This window comes from Acomys minous (assembly GCF_964271855.1).
Source record: "Acomys minous genome assembly, chromosome: 10".
Lineage (NCBI taxonomy): Eukaryota > Metazoa > Chordata > Mammalia > Rodentia > Muridae > Acomys > Acomys minous.
In genome coordinates this window covers 101,576,124-101,591,690 of record NC_140491.1, presented here as the reverse complement: position 1 = coordinate 101,591,690, position 15,567 = coordinate 101,576,124, and the positions used below count along the sequence as shown (strand labels likewise).

Genomic DNA, 15,567 nt, shown 5'->3' with positions numbered 1-15,567 from the left:
GTCTCATAAAAAAAAAGACACTACATAATGTGAGGAGATTGCCTGCTCCCCTAACTTTCCACCCACCCCTATTCTCCACACCTGCCATCTCAGTAGAGATGCACTGGCTTTGATGCACTTCAAATTAGCCAATATGACTTCCATCTTGTTGCCTTGGTAATCATTCCTCCTTCTGACACTTTGCAAATGTTTATGTTACAGCTGAAATGAAGCCTTTGAAGTTCCATCATCTTTTGCTACCTAATTAAAATGACAACCACCACAGTATTTTCTTTGTCATTTCTCTTCACCTCCATAGTGCCTATGTATATTATATAATTTATTCACTTGTTTCTTTTTGATTTGTCTCTCTATACTTAAAGATAAGTTCTATTAAGGCAGAAATTTTCTGAATATTCTTTTCCTCTCCTTTATGCTTTATGCCTTCTAGGCATATTATATAGCTAATAACGTTTACCCAAAGAGTGCATGACTGACTATGCTATGGGCAACTATGGAGTCTTTTCTGCATATACCTAATGACTTTCTATAGCTGACCTCTGTCTTATGACTCAGTTTTTACCATTAGAATTCTATGCTATAAAGATTCCCAAGAGGACACTGCACCTCTACTCAAGGCTTTGTGCATCTATACCCCTGTATGCTTATGTAGACAATCCTGTGATTCCAAGGCTACCTCAACACCATCTTTAAAGTAGAGAATTAAGAAAAAAGATAGTTTTTCTGTGTTTATGTTAAAAATACGAAGCAGAGAGATATAATAAAAGTTTTTAAATTGATTAACTTTATATCCTGGTCATAAACATCTCCCTCCTCTCCTCCAGTCTCATTTTTCCTCCCCATCCATCCTCCCCTATTCCTCAGAAAAGGGGATCCTGTCTACCCACTCATCCTGGCTCATCAAGTCACATCAGGACTCAGTTTGTTCTCTTCTCCTGTGGTCTGGCAAAGGAGTCTTGTCAGGAGGAAGTCATCAAAAAACAGGCAACAGAGTCCATTTTAAAGACAGCCTCACTCCCATTCCTAGTGGACCTACACGAAGCCTGAGATGCCCATGGCTACACCTATGTAGAGGAGCTAGGTCTAGTACATGCATGGGCCTTTGTTAGTGCTTCAAATTCCACAGGCCGCTCTGGCCCTTGGTTAGTTGTCTCTATTGGTCTGTTTGTGGAGCCCTTTGTCACCTCTAGGTCTTTTTTATCATTCTACTATATGGAAAAACAAAACAAAACAAAAACCAGAATAGCTAAGACAATCCTATGTAATACTAGAAATTATGAAGGTATTTCCATCCCTGACTTCAGGCTATACTACAGAGCAATAGTAATAAAACTGCACGGTACTGGCATAGAAATAGACTGGTTAATAAATGGAATCTAATCAAAGACCCAGAAATGAATCCATACACCCACAGAAACTTGATTTTTTGACAAAGGAGCCAAAAACCACACAATGGAAAAAAGATCGCATCTTCAATAAATGGTTGTGGTCTAATTAGATGTCTACATGTAGAAAATGCAAATAGGTACATTTTTATCATCCAGCACAAAATGCATGTCCAAGTTGATCAAATACCTCAATATAAAGCCAGATATGCTAAGAGAAATTGAGGAAGAGCCTTGAACTCATTGGCACAGGAGATAACTTCCTGAACAAAGCATCAACATCTCAGTCCCTAAGAAACTGAAAAGTTTCTGTATGGCAAAGGAAATTGTCAATAGAAAAAAATGGCAGTCTACATATTGGGAAAAGATCTTCAAAAATCCTACATCCAACAATGGGCTAATATCCAAAGTATACAGAGAACTCAAAAAAAATTAAACACCAACAAACAAAATAACTCAATTAGAAGATATAATAAAGATTTAATCATATCTGTATGTACTTTGTTCAATTCTAAGTAACATATTAATCCCTGAATTTATATGAATATATATTTATTTTACAAATCATACAAGTACAAAACTTTATTTTTATAATCTATGCTTTTAAAGTTCATTTAATATCTTCATATCTGGCTATTAAATTCTTCTATTGTATGTTGTCTTACCTATAATTATATGGGGGTGATATATAATTATATTCTGTGCCTTGTTTTAATGAATACACTTTCACTGCTGTATTGCAAATGATCTTACTTCAAATTAAAACAGTGGAATTGTTAGTCTTGGTCATAGAGAACATCAGGTTTATAAATATTTATACATAATGTTATTTATTTCTGGAAATGATTACTGTTTTATCTTTTAGGAAATAATTTAACAAATGCCATTTCCTTACAATTTGCATTACTAAGACATTATGAATTATATATTGAAGTGTTTTAAAGGTTGAATGGTGGGTTTAAACATTGTGCCTTTCTATTATAAACAAAACTTTTGTGATCATATTAACTCTTATTTTTACATACATGCAGGTGTTTTGTCTGAGTTTAATAGGAAAAACTCGAGAAGACCTGAACCCACTTACTTCCATAAAGTTCCTGCGAGCGCTCAGGGTTCTCTCTCAGTTTGAAAGAATGAAGGTAAGAGAGAAGGTTGAAAACTCAGCTCTGAGTTTTTAAGTTAGGACCACTACATTTCCATGAATTCCAAGCTTTATTGATGCTTTTAACAAACAAATAGCACATCTTCCACTGCATACAAATAGAAAAACTCCGTTAGTCACACTTTTAAAGATTTTAGAAACCTGGCTCATTAGACATGAAAACTAAAAAAAAAAAAAAAAAAAAAAAAAAAAGTAAAAACAAGATAAAAGTCCTTTCTCCCTCATTCTGATACTAAAAGGCTTCTTTGAACAATATGAACAAATCCAATGGATTCAACTATATAAATGCCAAAAATATCTACAATATCAACAAAAGTCCCATGGCTTCATGTTAGAGTTATAATAAAGCAGTTGAAAACATATCTTAATGAAAAACATTAATCCTAGGACATAAATACATGGAATATAAGCAAAGGAATAAGGAAAAGATTTAAATATATTAATGGCTAAAGAAGGAAAAAATGAAATGTTTAGACTGATGATGGAAAACAGAATTGATGGTACTTCTGTAGTGGAAAAGAAATAAAAATATAAATTCCTAAAGAAAGTGAAACAGACTGCCAAGGTTGGAAGGGATCCTGTTGGATATTGCAAGCAGTTCAATTTTGAGCCATCAGTTTCGGTGCAGTCACAAGAAGTAGGTTCTATCAGATTGTGAGAGGGAGGTAGGAAAAGGATGGCAGTGACTTCAGACTAGTGTTCACCTTGAAGGTGTGGACTCTTCAGCCTCTCACTCCGCGGGCTTTTCAGTAGCATATTCAGTGAGGTGGGTAGGGTCTACGTTAGAGCTGCTGTGCTCCTGAGCCAACGGATTGCTCTGACTACACTAATACTTCATATCTTCTATGCCTTTCCTTCATTGGCTCTTTTGCAATGAAGAGCCATGCCTCTAAAGGTCATACGCCTCAAGTTAGTTCTCAGCCCACTCTGTACCCTCTTCTATGTATTTTATAGATAGTCTAATTCAGGCACTGAGTTTAAATTATCTTAGCCATTCTAATGCAGTGTAGAATTCACTCAAATGCAGATTTAGTTTAACATTTGAACTAATCAGTTCTGTTGCCTGTTAATGTTGAGCCGAAATCTTGAAAGTATATTGACTTTTAACATAATTTTATCAAAACTGAATAGCTGTTTAATTAATTCCAATATTTGCAGAAAAAGTATTCAAACTCTAAATATGCAGTTCGTCTGACTCAATATGATCCTGTATTAATAAGTACTTTTAATCTTAACAGAATTTAAATGTTTTCCCACATTTTGCTTAAAATGTTCATTTTCTTATACTCCAGGTGGTTCTGAGAGCCCTGATAAAAACAACTTTACCCACCCTGAGTGTGTTTCTGGTCTGTCTAATGACTTGGCTACTTTTCAGTATTATTGGAGTATACTTATTTGCTGGCAAGTTCTATGAATGCATTGACCCAACCAGTGGAGAAAGATTCTCTGCATTTGAAGTTATGGATAAGAATCAATGTGAAAGCCTAGTATTTAATGAATCAATGCCATGGGAGAATGCAAAACTGAACTTTGATAATGTTGGAAATGGTTTTCTTTCTCTGCTCCAAGTGGTGAGTATACTTTCTGATCTATTTAAAATCAAATTTATGTTAAAGTTTTAGCAAGCTTGCGTTTTGAACAGAGTATGGGTAATGAACAGACTTAGTTATAAAATGGCGAGCAATTATTATGACATAGAAAACAATTATGAGATACATGCTGTTCTAGGCTTCTTTGAGGATCCAATAAAATATAGTCCCTGCTCTTGTGAGAGAAACAAATGGGAATGACATTACAGACCAAGGAGAGAAAATGGCAGGATGTCATGATCTCCACCATTGCTCCTTGGTAACAGGCCTACAGCCCTTCAGTCTAGCTTGGATTGCTGCAGTCTTTACACTGCTTAACACGCTGAGTGATGCTACTTAGTGGTCTGATATGCAGCAAACATGTAGGGTCCACCACTCAAATATCCCATGAGACCACAAACAAAATTTAGATGTTTATTATCATGTAGTTAGAATTCATCTCCTTTTGCTTCTCTTGTCCTATTGAAACAATGTTAAACAGTTTATTCATTTCCAATGAATTAGGTAAAAGTGACATAATGTGACAACGAACTTGTTAAATGTCTTAGTTACACAGTATATTGAAGTGTGGCAAGCCTCACCATCTACTGTTAGAGAGCCAAGCAAAAAATGAATTAAGGTTTGCTTTTTATCTACTGTGAAAAGTTCTGTATAAGACTTATGTATGTCTTTCTTTCAACAGGCAACTTTTAATGGATGGATCGATATTATGTATTCAGCAGTTGATTCTGTTGACGTAAGTATCTGACATTCCTAGTATCATTGTCAAGGTAGTGACTTAAGCACAGGTAACAATGGTGAATTGTAAAGTTCAAATATATTTCAGATTTTTTTATGAGCACTGAATATAATTACAATAACATGTGAAAATATTGTGGCCAAGTTATCCCACCTGAAGAGTTATCACTTTTTAAAACAATAACTAGAACAAATAAACATTTAAAATCCCAAATGAACAAAGCCAGGAAAGCATTTGCTTTATTTGTCAGGGTTGGGTTTTTTTTTTTTTTTTTGTCATAAATTTGTCTTATGAATTTCTTGTTTTAAAGGGTTAGTATCCATATTGTACTAATTTTTCCCATTCGATTTCAGGTAAATATGCAGCCTAGTTTTGAACACAACCTCTACATGTATATTTATTTTATCATCTTTATTGTCTTTGGATTATTTCTTCCTCTGTGTATGCTGATCGGTGTTATTATTAGTAACTTCAACAAGCAAAAAGTTAAGATAAGTATAAATATTCTTGTTTTTTTCATATTTTTATTAATTTATTCTTGTTACATCTCAATGGTTATCCCATCCCTTGTATCTTCCCATTCTTCCATCCTCCCATTTTCCCCTTATTCCCCTCCCCTATGACTGTTCCTGAGGGGGATTTCCTCCCCCTGTATATGCTCATAGGGTATCAAGTCTCTTCTTGGTAACCTGCTGTCCTTCCTCTGAGTGCCACCTGGTCTCCCCCTTCAGGGGACATAGTCAAATGTGAGGCACCAGAGTACGTGCGAAAGTCTTATCTCACTCTCCATTCAACTGTGGAGAATGTTCTGACCATTGGCTAGATCTGGTAAACCCCTACCCAGATCTAGACAATGGACAGAACACTCTCTACAGTAGAGTGGAGAGTGGGATATTACTTTCTCACATACTCTGGTGCCTCACCTTTGACCATGTCCCTTGGAGGGCGAGACCTGGTGGCACTCAGAGGAAGGACAGCAGGTTACCAAGAAGAGACTTGATACCCTATGAACATATACAGGGGGAGGTAATCCCCCTCAGGAACAGTCATAGGGGAGGGGAATAAGGGGAAAATGGGAGGGAGGGAAGAAGGGGAGGATACAAGGGATGGGATAACCATTGAGATGTAACAAGAATAAATTAATAAAGGGGAAAAAATAAGAGTATCAACTGGGCCCAGGGTCCCGCTCAAACTAAGGCACCATCCAAGGACAATATAGGCAGTAAACTTTAAATATTCTTGTTACATGCTTAAAATCAGACAACTTTCCAAAAATTCTAGATTTGTCTTATTCGTTTGGTGTCATTTTTACATAGTATAAATATAATAGAATAGTAATTAGTGTTACTATCAATTGTAAACTTTACAAAATGCCCAGCTTTATTATATCTATACTATCCAAAATACATTCGTACAAGGGTTAAAGTTTAAAAGTTCCCATGTTTATGTGTGTGTTTGTCAATAATAGTGTAATGAAAATCAAATAACAAAACCTTACTGTGTCTTTACACAAATAAATGCATATACACAGAAAAAAGTTTTGTTTTTGAAATAGAGTCCCATAATTCTTTGGAGTAAGCACATGGTAATTTCAAGGTATTATTAAAGAACAAGTAAAGTAATTTTTGCTCTCAAGCACAGGACATAAATGATGACATATAGAAATTAAGTGTACTTTGGAGTTAATATTGCACAGACAATCAAGTATTTCCAGAAATACATCAAATTGTTGAGATCTCAAATTTCAGAAACTTCTGTCACCAACTATAGGCATCATCAGCCCTGTCCACAGAATACATTTCCTTTCCTCCTTCCCCGCCTCCTTCCTTCCCTCCCTCCCTCTCTGTCTCTGTCTCTCCCTCCCCCTCGCTCTCTGCCTGTCCCTCTCTCTTTCTCTCTATCTCTCTCTGTCTCTGTATCTCTGTCTCTGTCTCTCTGTCTCTGTCTCTCTGTCTCTCTGTCTCTCTGTCTCTGTCTGTCTGTCTGTCTGTCTGTCTGTCTGTCTGTCTGTCTGTCTCTCTCTCTCTCTCTCTCTCTCTCTCTCTCTCTCTCTCTCTCTCGTGTGTGTATGTGTGTTTGTGTGTGTGTGTGTTTAGATGTATGTGCACATATGTGGGTATCCATAAAGGAATCAAAGATCTACTTAAGGTTCCATCCCAGAGGTGTGACATCCACAGTTGGTTTGTTTCCTTGCCTGCTTGAGACAGGTTCTCTTATTCCAGAGTTCACTAAGTAGCTAGCCTGGCGAGCCAGTGCGTACCAGGGATCTGCCTGTTTCTACCTCCCCAGCCTGGGGATTGCCTGTGAGGTCATCATGCAAAACTTTTAACCTGGGTCCTGAAGATCAAATTCAGGTCCTCTTGCTTGCAAAGAAAGCAGGTTACCGTCAGGCAGCTCCCTAGTCCCATAAGAGTTCTGTTACATCAGTCAATGTGTTCTAAGGCTCCAGAGTCATAACCAGCATAGACATGGTCTGTATTAGAGAGCTCTTTTTCAAGTGGAGAAAGACTTAGGTCTAAAACCTAAGCCATATGGATGTTAAACAGGGCAGAGCTGCTACTTAGAGGGAGCAGAAAGTTCAGCAAGTAGGTCTCATCTGATCTGATGCTGCAGCATCCTAGGACTGTCTTCCCAAGTGATAGCACAATTAGGCTTTGTTTTCAGGCTTCTGATGATGATGCATGTCCTGGCCAGATTATGACTAGGTAGATTAACAATGACTAGTTCCCAGATTAAAGACACTCTTCAGTTTAAATATTTTGTATAAGATTTTGAAATTAGCACAAGAAACACAAAAATGAATCATATATAGGAGCTAATGTTCAGTAAGTCCTCTACACTTTTCAAAATTATTTTTAAAACCCTTTTGGTTGCATTTGTAAAATATGGCCATACTTGAATTTATAAAAATGGAAATTTATCCAATTCTAAGTTTAATTACTTTTGCTTGTTAAAAGACTCAGATGTTATCTATTAAATTCAATATTTCATGGTGGGCTTTTCTGGATCTTTTATGCATCTCCCTGTCTCGCCAACTAAAAGGAGAAAAGTGCAGTAAAGATCATTGGACATCATATACCCTTTGCATTTTCTATGGGTTTTCATATAAAAATGCCAAAGTGTGATGGTGTAGAGAATGAAGTCTAGTTTTCTAAAGTACACATCAGTAAAGGGAAGAGTTTAGATGCGATTTTCATATTTTTTTATTTATCTTTTACCAGGGGGGATCAAACATCTTTATAACTGTAAAACAGAAAAAACAGTACCGGGCACTGAAGAAGCTCCTGTATGAAGACTTTCAGAGACCAGCACCCCGTCCCATAGTAAGAAAATATCTTGAGTCTTAAAAAAATATTCATTTTCATTCAGGCTGGGAACGTAGCTTAGAGGCAGAGTACTTGTGTAACAAATCCAAGATCCTGGTTTCAATCACTAGAATCAAAGGTACCTAAACTTCTCTGCCAAAATTTAAAAATATTTATTTATCACTTATAAGTTTAAAACATGGCTTCTAAAAATTATTAACAAATGTGTTAGGTATAATGCCTGTACTCCCAGAATTTGGGAGGTAGAGGGAGGATTAGCAGGAGATCAGGGCTGGTCTCATCAACACAGCAAGTTTGAGACCAGCTTGGGTGACATTATTCTGTCTCAAAACAAAGTCAAATGCAACGCAACAATATATATGCATTTATATTTATATTTCTATATCATTGTATACATAATGATATATATATATATATATATATCAAATGCTTCTTGAAAACAATTATAAAATACATTCTTTGACAAAAGATTCAAGTGTTGTTTTTTTGTATTATGTTGGGAGGGAACTTGTAGGATCCAGAAACTATGCATACAAGTTTGTATGTAGCTTTTTAATAGAAATTGCCCTTTTCTTCACCTACAGAACAAGGTCCAAGGCTTCATCTTTGACCTAGTAACACATCGTGTCTTTAATGTTGTCATCATACTTCTTATCTGTTTCCAAGCAACAACCATTATGATACAGACTGATGAGCAGAGTCCACAAATGGAAACTGCCGTCTACTGGATGAACTCCATTTTTGTCATTCTGTTCACTCTGGAATGCATACTGAAGCTCACTGCCTTCCACTGCCACTACTTCACCAGTGCATGGAATGTTCATGATTTTATGGTGGTCATTTTCTCCATTACAGGTAAGGTTTGCTCTTGTCAAGTTTTCCGTTACAGTGTTAGTTCAGGCTATCGCAATGTCTACTGAGATAGTGACCTCTTAGAAGCAAAACGATAAGACCATTCACTTCCCCAAAAGAATAGATCATTATTTGCAATATATATGTACAATCACTATTTTCTTGGTGAGAAAAAATATTTTTTATGTGTTAAAAATATCGTAACAGGGCATGGTGGCCGCACGCCTTTAATCCCAGCAATTGGGAGGTAGAGGCAAGTGGATCTCTATGAGTTCGAGGCTACCCTGGTCTACAGAATGAGTTCTAGGACAGGCAAGGTTACACATAAAAACCCTTTCTTGAAAAACAACAACAACAACAAAAACCTTAAGTATCTGTCACAAACACGTGGTACATGCTTAGTTATCTGTAATCTATATCACTCTAGGCTGCCAGGAGAAGGAACTCTGTGTGTTAAAATGAAATGGCTTTTAATCTCACTAAGATTCCTTACTTTAAGATTTTTTAAATGTTTCCAACCTTCCCACAATTAGAATGTTAGTATTTAAAAGATTTTTCCCTAGTGTCAAAGTTTTAGGGTTTAATGAATGTGTCTTTGGTTTTCTATTACTTGTGTACTCTTACTCTGTTGACAAATACACTTCATTATCCTCTTTCTAAATAGATGGGACTCTGCATATCAAGGTTAGGGATAATTTCTGTATTCACACAGATTACAGACCATCAGAGCAGGCATTTGCAGAGGGTACAGTTGCCATGGCAGAGGAAAGGGCACCTCGTCTGTAACTGGTTAACACAGAAAATGTCACTTAAGAAGCAAATTTAAACAAAAGCCTACTGGGTAAAGGCATAGCCAGGCATTGGATTTTAGGACAAATTTATATCAGAAATAGAGAAGTTTCTTTAGTGTTTGCTTCTCCATTACCAGTGTGTGATCTCCATGAGAGCAGGTAGCACTTCAGAATTAATGATGTCAAGGCCTGCACTAAGGCTCAATTATCATTGCAGAAGATGGGTAGGAAGCTTGTAATAGCTGGAGGACCAGGGAGTTTGTGGGGAGATTGTGTCTCTTTAGAACATGAGAAGCTACACTGGTAAAATCTCACCAATGTGACTGCCTAAACATTAGCTGCACAGGGAAGAAAGTCATGCTACAAGGCGGAGCCCAGGATATCTCTATCATATACAAAGAATGACAGGGAACAAGGGATTCTGACAGTGAGAGGATCAGTATTCTCAGGGAAGAGCATACCAACAGGTTATCAAATACAAGGAGGTCAGCCTGAAAATATATGTACAATTAACATTATATAGACTTAGAAGGTTGGACTTATGTATTTAGGATGATAAATGTATTTATGTGTGTGTGTGAATATATGTGTGTGTGTGTGTGTATGCATGTGTGTGTACATGTGCAAGTCTGTGAGTGAGTGAGTGAGTGAGTGTGTGTGTGTGTGTAACAACAATTAATGCAAAAAGGGGCCATGAATTTTGGAGAGGAAAAAGGCTATATGGGAAGGTTTCAGATGAAGGGAAAGGAATCTGGTGTGATTACATTAGAGTCTCCAAAAAGAAAAGAAAAACATTTTAATGGTAATATCAACTAGGAATTTTCATAACAGAAAACATATGTAAATTGCCTGCCAAATTTGCCTTCAGAAATTTCACACTTTCAGTATAATAGTGAATTTATGACATTGGCTACTGAGAGAAAAATTTCAGCAGCATGATAGAACAGGATATGGTGATCAAGAGAGGCAACAGTTAGGAAACGAGCAAATGCAAGAAGCACAGTGACTGAAGTAGCATTTAAGAGTGAGCAGGAGTAGGAAAGGCTGCCGTAAAGACAGCTGCTTAAACTTGAGTCTCCAATGTTCAGGCCAGTCAGTCATCTGGCCGAGGCACAGACATGGCCAACTGAAGTAAAATACTAGGTATAAATAAACTGAGATGCTGAGGGGAGAGCCCTTGGGTGGTTTAACGAGGGTGATGTTGAGGTGAACAAGGATGCTGTTTGCCAGATATTAAGGCGTTCAGCTGAGTGGAAGTGAGGAGGGCTGTGTGGCTCACAGAGTGAGGACACGATAAGAGAGGATTGAGTAGAACACCATAATCCACAAAGAGTTTATCTCTTACTGAGATTTATTGGGCAAAATGTGCCTGGGAATCTCAATCAAAAGGGACAAAGACTCATATTCTGTCCCTTTGCCTAAGAAATATAGAGTGAAGACAATATGCCTTCTGAGCTTGAAAGTGTCTCATGGAAAATAATGTCACCAGTAGAGTCATATTTTAGATAAAGGATTTAATATCCTGGTAGTGAGGATGTGGATAAACTTGGACACAGTTAAATAAGAATGCCTTGTGAATAGTGGAAGAGCAGAGAGAGATGGGAATCTTGGTGGTGCAGAAGCATCACTAACGTGCACTAGAGGGGACATAGATATGACAAAACCCCATGGGTGTGTCATCTTAGAGAGTGGGCATGTTAAAAAAAAAGTGTGAGACGTGATGCCTCCTCTCAGCAAACATACCACATCCTCATGGCACTGTCCACCAAGGACCCTCTCAGCCCAAAACCAACATGAAGTTGTAAGGAGAGGCTCATAGTCTACTCATCTTTGAAGTTCTTTGGGCGCAACTACTACATATAAAAGAAACAAATTATCAGGCAATCTATGAATCGCTGCATGTTGTACATTTTCTATAGTCATGGCTATGAGCAATGTCTCCCTGCCTTGCGTTCTATTCATTCTTATTAACTGCCATAAACTAATGGATTATAAGTAAATAATAAGTACATCTTTAAGAGAAATTATGTTACTCATCTTTCCATATTGACCTGATACCTTTTAAGGCATTAGAATCAGTGAGATTGGGCAAATTTTCTTAATCCAACAATGTTAGAAAAGTTTTGAGTATTGACCTAGAGTGTGGATCTAGTCATCTGTGAATTCAAAAGCATCTTAAGATGACAGCGCAGAGGAATTCTCCTCTAAATTTTGGTACAGATTTTGGTCATTGATAAAATTAATATTTACCTAACCCAATGTCCAATATGCTGTTCCATGAGATAGGTTAAATGATGGAGTCATAGTAGATTCGTGAATGAAAAAAAAAACTAGATTACTTGCAAAAAAGAATATTTTCTATATTCAGTTGCATTTGGATAATTTTGCTGCCTCCTTGTATCTTTTCTCATACTAAGGATTACTGCTGCCTATGACAATAGGACAACACTTGGTGCCTTCGTCGCTTGTACAACTGATACTTCTCTCTCGGGTCATCCACATCCTGCTTCCTGGGGAAGGACCAAAGGTTTTCTACGACCTGATGCTTCCTTTGATGCTGTCCCTCCCGGCATTGCTCAATATTAGTCTGCTCATCTTCCTGGTCATGTTCATCTATGCCGTCTTTGGAATGTACAGTTTTGCCTATGTTAAAAAAGAAGATGGAATCAACGATGTGTCCAACTTTGAGACCTTTGGAAGCAGTATGCTCTGTGTCTTTCAGGTTACAATATTTTCTGGTTGGGATGGGATGCTGAGTGCCATTTTCAACAGCCAGTGGTCTGACTGTGACCCTGACAAAATTAACCCTGGGACTCAGGTCAGAGGAGACTGTGGGAGCCCTTCTGTTGGGATTTTTTATTTTGTCAGTTACATCCTCATAGCATGGCTGGTCATTGTTAATATGTACATTGCTTTGATCATGGAGTTTTTAAGTATCCCTAATAAGAAAAAAGCCAGGACCTTGAGCGAAGATGACTTTAAGAAATTTTTCCAGGTATGGAACAGGTTTGACCCTGATAGGACCCAGTACATAGACTCCAGCAAGCTTTCGGATTTTGCAGCTGCTCTCGATCCTCCCCTTTTCATGGCAAAACCGAACAAGGGCCAGCTTGTAGCTATGGATCTCCCCATGGCTGCAGGGGACAGGATCCATTGTCTGGACATCTTACTCGCCTTTACAAATAGAGTCATGGGAAAAGATGAGAGGGTAGAGAAAATGCTTTCAGAGATAGAAGCTGGCTTTATGTTAGCGAACCCTTTCAAAATCACATATGAACCAATCACAACTACTTTGAAACGCAAACAGGAGGCCGTTTCAGCGACCATCATCCAGCGAGCATATAAAAGTTACCGCTTGAGGCAAAATGACAAAAACGTATCAGATATCCCTATAATAGATGACGACAGAGATAATTCTGCTTCCAAAGGGGCTCACTCTGACAAAGTCGAGGGAAAAACATCTTTTCAAACCCCAATCTAGTTGCACTGCACACTTCTACTTTCTTCAGATATCCCCAAACACGGAAAGCTTAACTAAGCGCGAGCACCAATCAGAGAGCAGAGATGCTGATCACACCTCTGTGCCCGCATGTCTTCATGGCAAACTGAGTTTTATATTCAGTCTGCCGATGCATCAGGAAGGACAGCAGCACTTCAGGATTAATGTAGGTTACTGTTGTGTTTTGGCTATTTTTTTTTTTTTCTACATGGCCTGCCTGGTGTTTAGTTCCTTGAAGTGAGATTGTGCTTCAGACATAGGGAAATACTGAATTAAATCACAAACATTCATAAATAAATGTTGCTCGCTGGAAGGGAAAGTGCAGTTCTTCAGAAAGTGCCTTTCAGTTCAGTCATAAAGAAGTTTTGGCTAATTTATGACATATATTTCTTAAAAGGTTTGGCTAAACACCCTTTTTCTTTTCTTTCTTCTTAACTTTTTGTCTGTTTGCTTGTTTTTTGTCTGGTTGTTGTTGTTGTTGTTGCTGCTGCTGCTGCTACTCTTTCATTTTGGACATTGGTTACTGATGTTGTTTCGTGGCTCTGGCAAGCAATAGAGGAGCTCCACCTCAGCAACAGATGAGGTTTACAGGGCAAGAAGCACAAAAGAAATACACTCTAAGTACATGTTTTGTATTTTCTTCACATTTATTCCTTTTCAAAAGTACACATTTACTAAAAGGGTATAATAGATATAAATGTTAATGGCCTAAACTTTACCTTATTGTAAATACTGATGTATTTTTTACAGTTATCCATAGCAGATGCATGATACCATACAAATTAGAATAATTGAGGGCAACCAGCATATATAGGGATTTTCAGTGTTCTAACTCTTATTTAGGAAACTGGTCAGCTGAAAGTTCTTTTCATCGCACCTTGTATTTCTCATAGCTTCAACTGGAAAGCAACTCTTCAAACAATAAGGACTGTGAGTTAACAGACAAAAATTAAGTTGGTATTTTATAACATCATTGTATACAAATTAATTTAGGTGACAATTTATATTTTCCCTTCTTATTTGTTTTATATTTTGTCATACATATAAGTACTCTCTTAAATGTTTTATATTTGAGAATCTGTAAAATAACAGACATTAGTTTTCACTACTGGTATTATTTTTATTAATATGAATAGTTGATTTTGATTCATTCATTCATAAAATTGTGTACTTCCTATGATATAGTTTGATAATCTGATATTTTCTCCACTTGTATAAAAACTAATTTTACTGTGCCTATGAAGTCTTCCAGAATTAAAAAGAAAAAAAAATATATATATATATTCTGTTGACTTAAATAACAAGCTTTAAGTGTGTTTTGTGACACTTGATACCATTATGTCTTGGAGATTATATTTTGTAATGAATGCATGCTCTTGAGCCTTAACTCCTGTAATTGACTTCTGCTCCTCAGAAACTGAATAACTTTACCAACCTGCCTTGGAAGATATCTAAGTAAATGTAATTTCAGAGCCTGTTGTTTTATTGTTGGTTTGGTTTGGTTTTGGAGGGACGGTTTCTATAAAATTATTTTTCTTTCACTCCTCACTCCGTCATGTGATTGATACAATAGAGGCATGAGGGGATGACTGGTGACCTAGTTACAGCTTGTGTGTTACCTCAGCTTCTCAGCTTTCCAGGTCCTGAGAATGCCTCAATTGCTACAGGTACTAAAACTGAATCACAACTTGCTTCCATAAACCCCATGAAGACAATGCATTGATTTTAAAAAATCATTTTGCTGTTACTTGTAAGGACCGGTAAGCAATAGACATCCAATACTGCAGGAAGGTTCATTTCTAAAAGACTATTGTCATATATTCTCCTTTTGAGATACCACAGAAAATAATAAATGTCGCCTGTTAAGTGCACTTGGCCTTGCTTTTGTATTATTATTTTGTAATCCAGGTTGGGAAATCTGATTAGTAAATTTTTAACAGTAATATTTACCAAATAATTTATTCGTTTCTTCATTCTCATAATTCAAGATTGAAAACCCTCTAGGCTGCCTTTGGATCACTGATACTTAACCTCTCAGTGTATGAGCAGCTGTCAAATCTGTGAAAGATTCAGCTGAGATTTTAGTAGGACTCACATTAAATTTGAGATTCATTTGGGAATTGGAGTAATCTCCATATTTAGCCTTCTGTCCCATTAATACAGCATGTGTTTCAGTTTTATTTAGATGCTAATCGATTCTAAGGACATTTTGGAAAATGATTTT

General features: G+C 37.0%; 1 protein-coding gene across 2 annotated transcripts in view; it reads left to right on the top strand.

Annotated features, from left to right (window-relative positions):
• SCN7A (sodium voltage-gated channel alpha subunit 7) overlaps positions 1 to 15,214 on the top strand; it is an 88,091-nt gene extending 72,877 nt beyond the window's left edge. The window contains exons 20-26 of one of the 2 annotated variants that reach the window (XM_084798175.1): positions 2,417 to 2,524; positions 3,840 to 4,118; positions 4,819 to 4,872; positions 5,229 to 5,366; positions 8,094 to 8,198; positions 8,786 to 9,056; positions 12,262 to 15,214. In XM_084798175.1, coding sequence (XP_084654301.1) covers positions 2,417 to 2,524; positions 3,840 to 4,118; positions 4,819 to 4,872; positions 5,229 to 5,366; positions 8,094 to 8,198; positions 8,786 to 9,056; positions 12,262 to 13,325 — 2,019 coding nt within the window. In that variant the 3' untranslated portion in view covers positions 13,326 to 15,214. The remainder of the gene's footprint in view (positions 1 to 2,416; positions 2,525 to 3,839; positions 4,119 to 4,818; positions 4,873 to 5,228; positions 5,367 to 8,093; positions 8,199 to 8,785; positions 9,057 to 12,261) is intronic. The other variant, XM_084798174.1, reaches the window with a different exon arrangement.
• Positions 15,215 to 15,567: the final 353 nt, after the last annotated feature.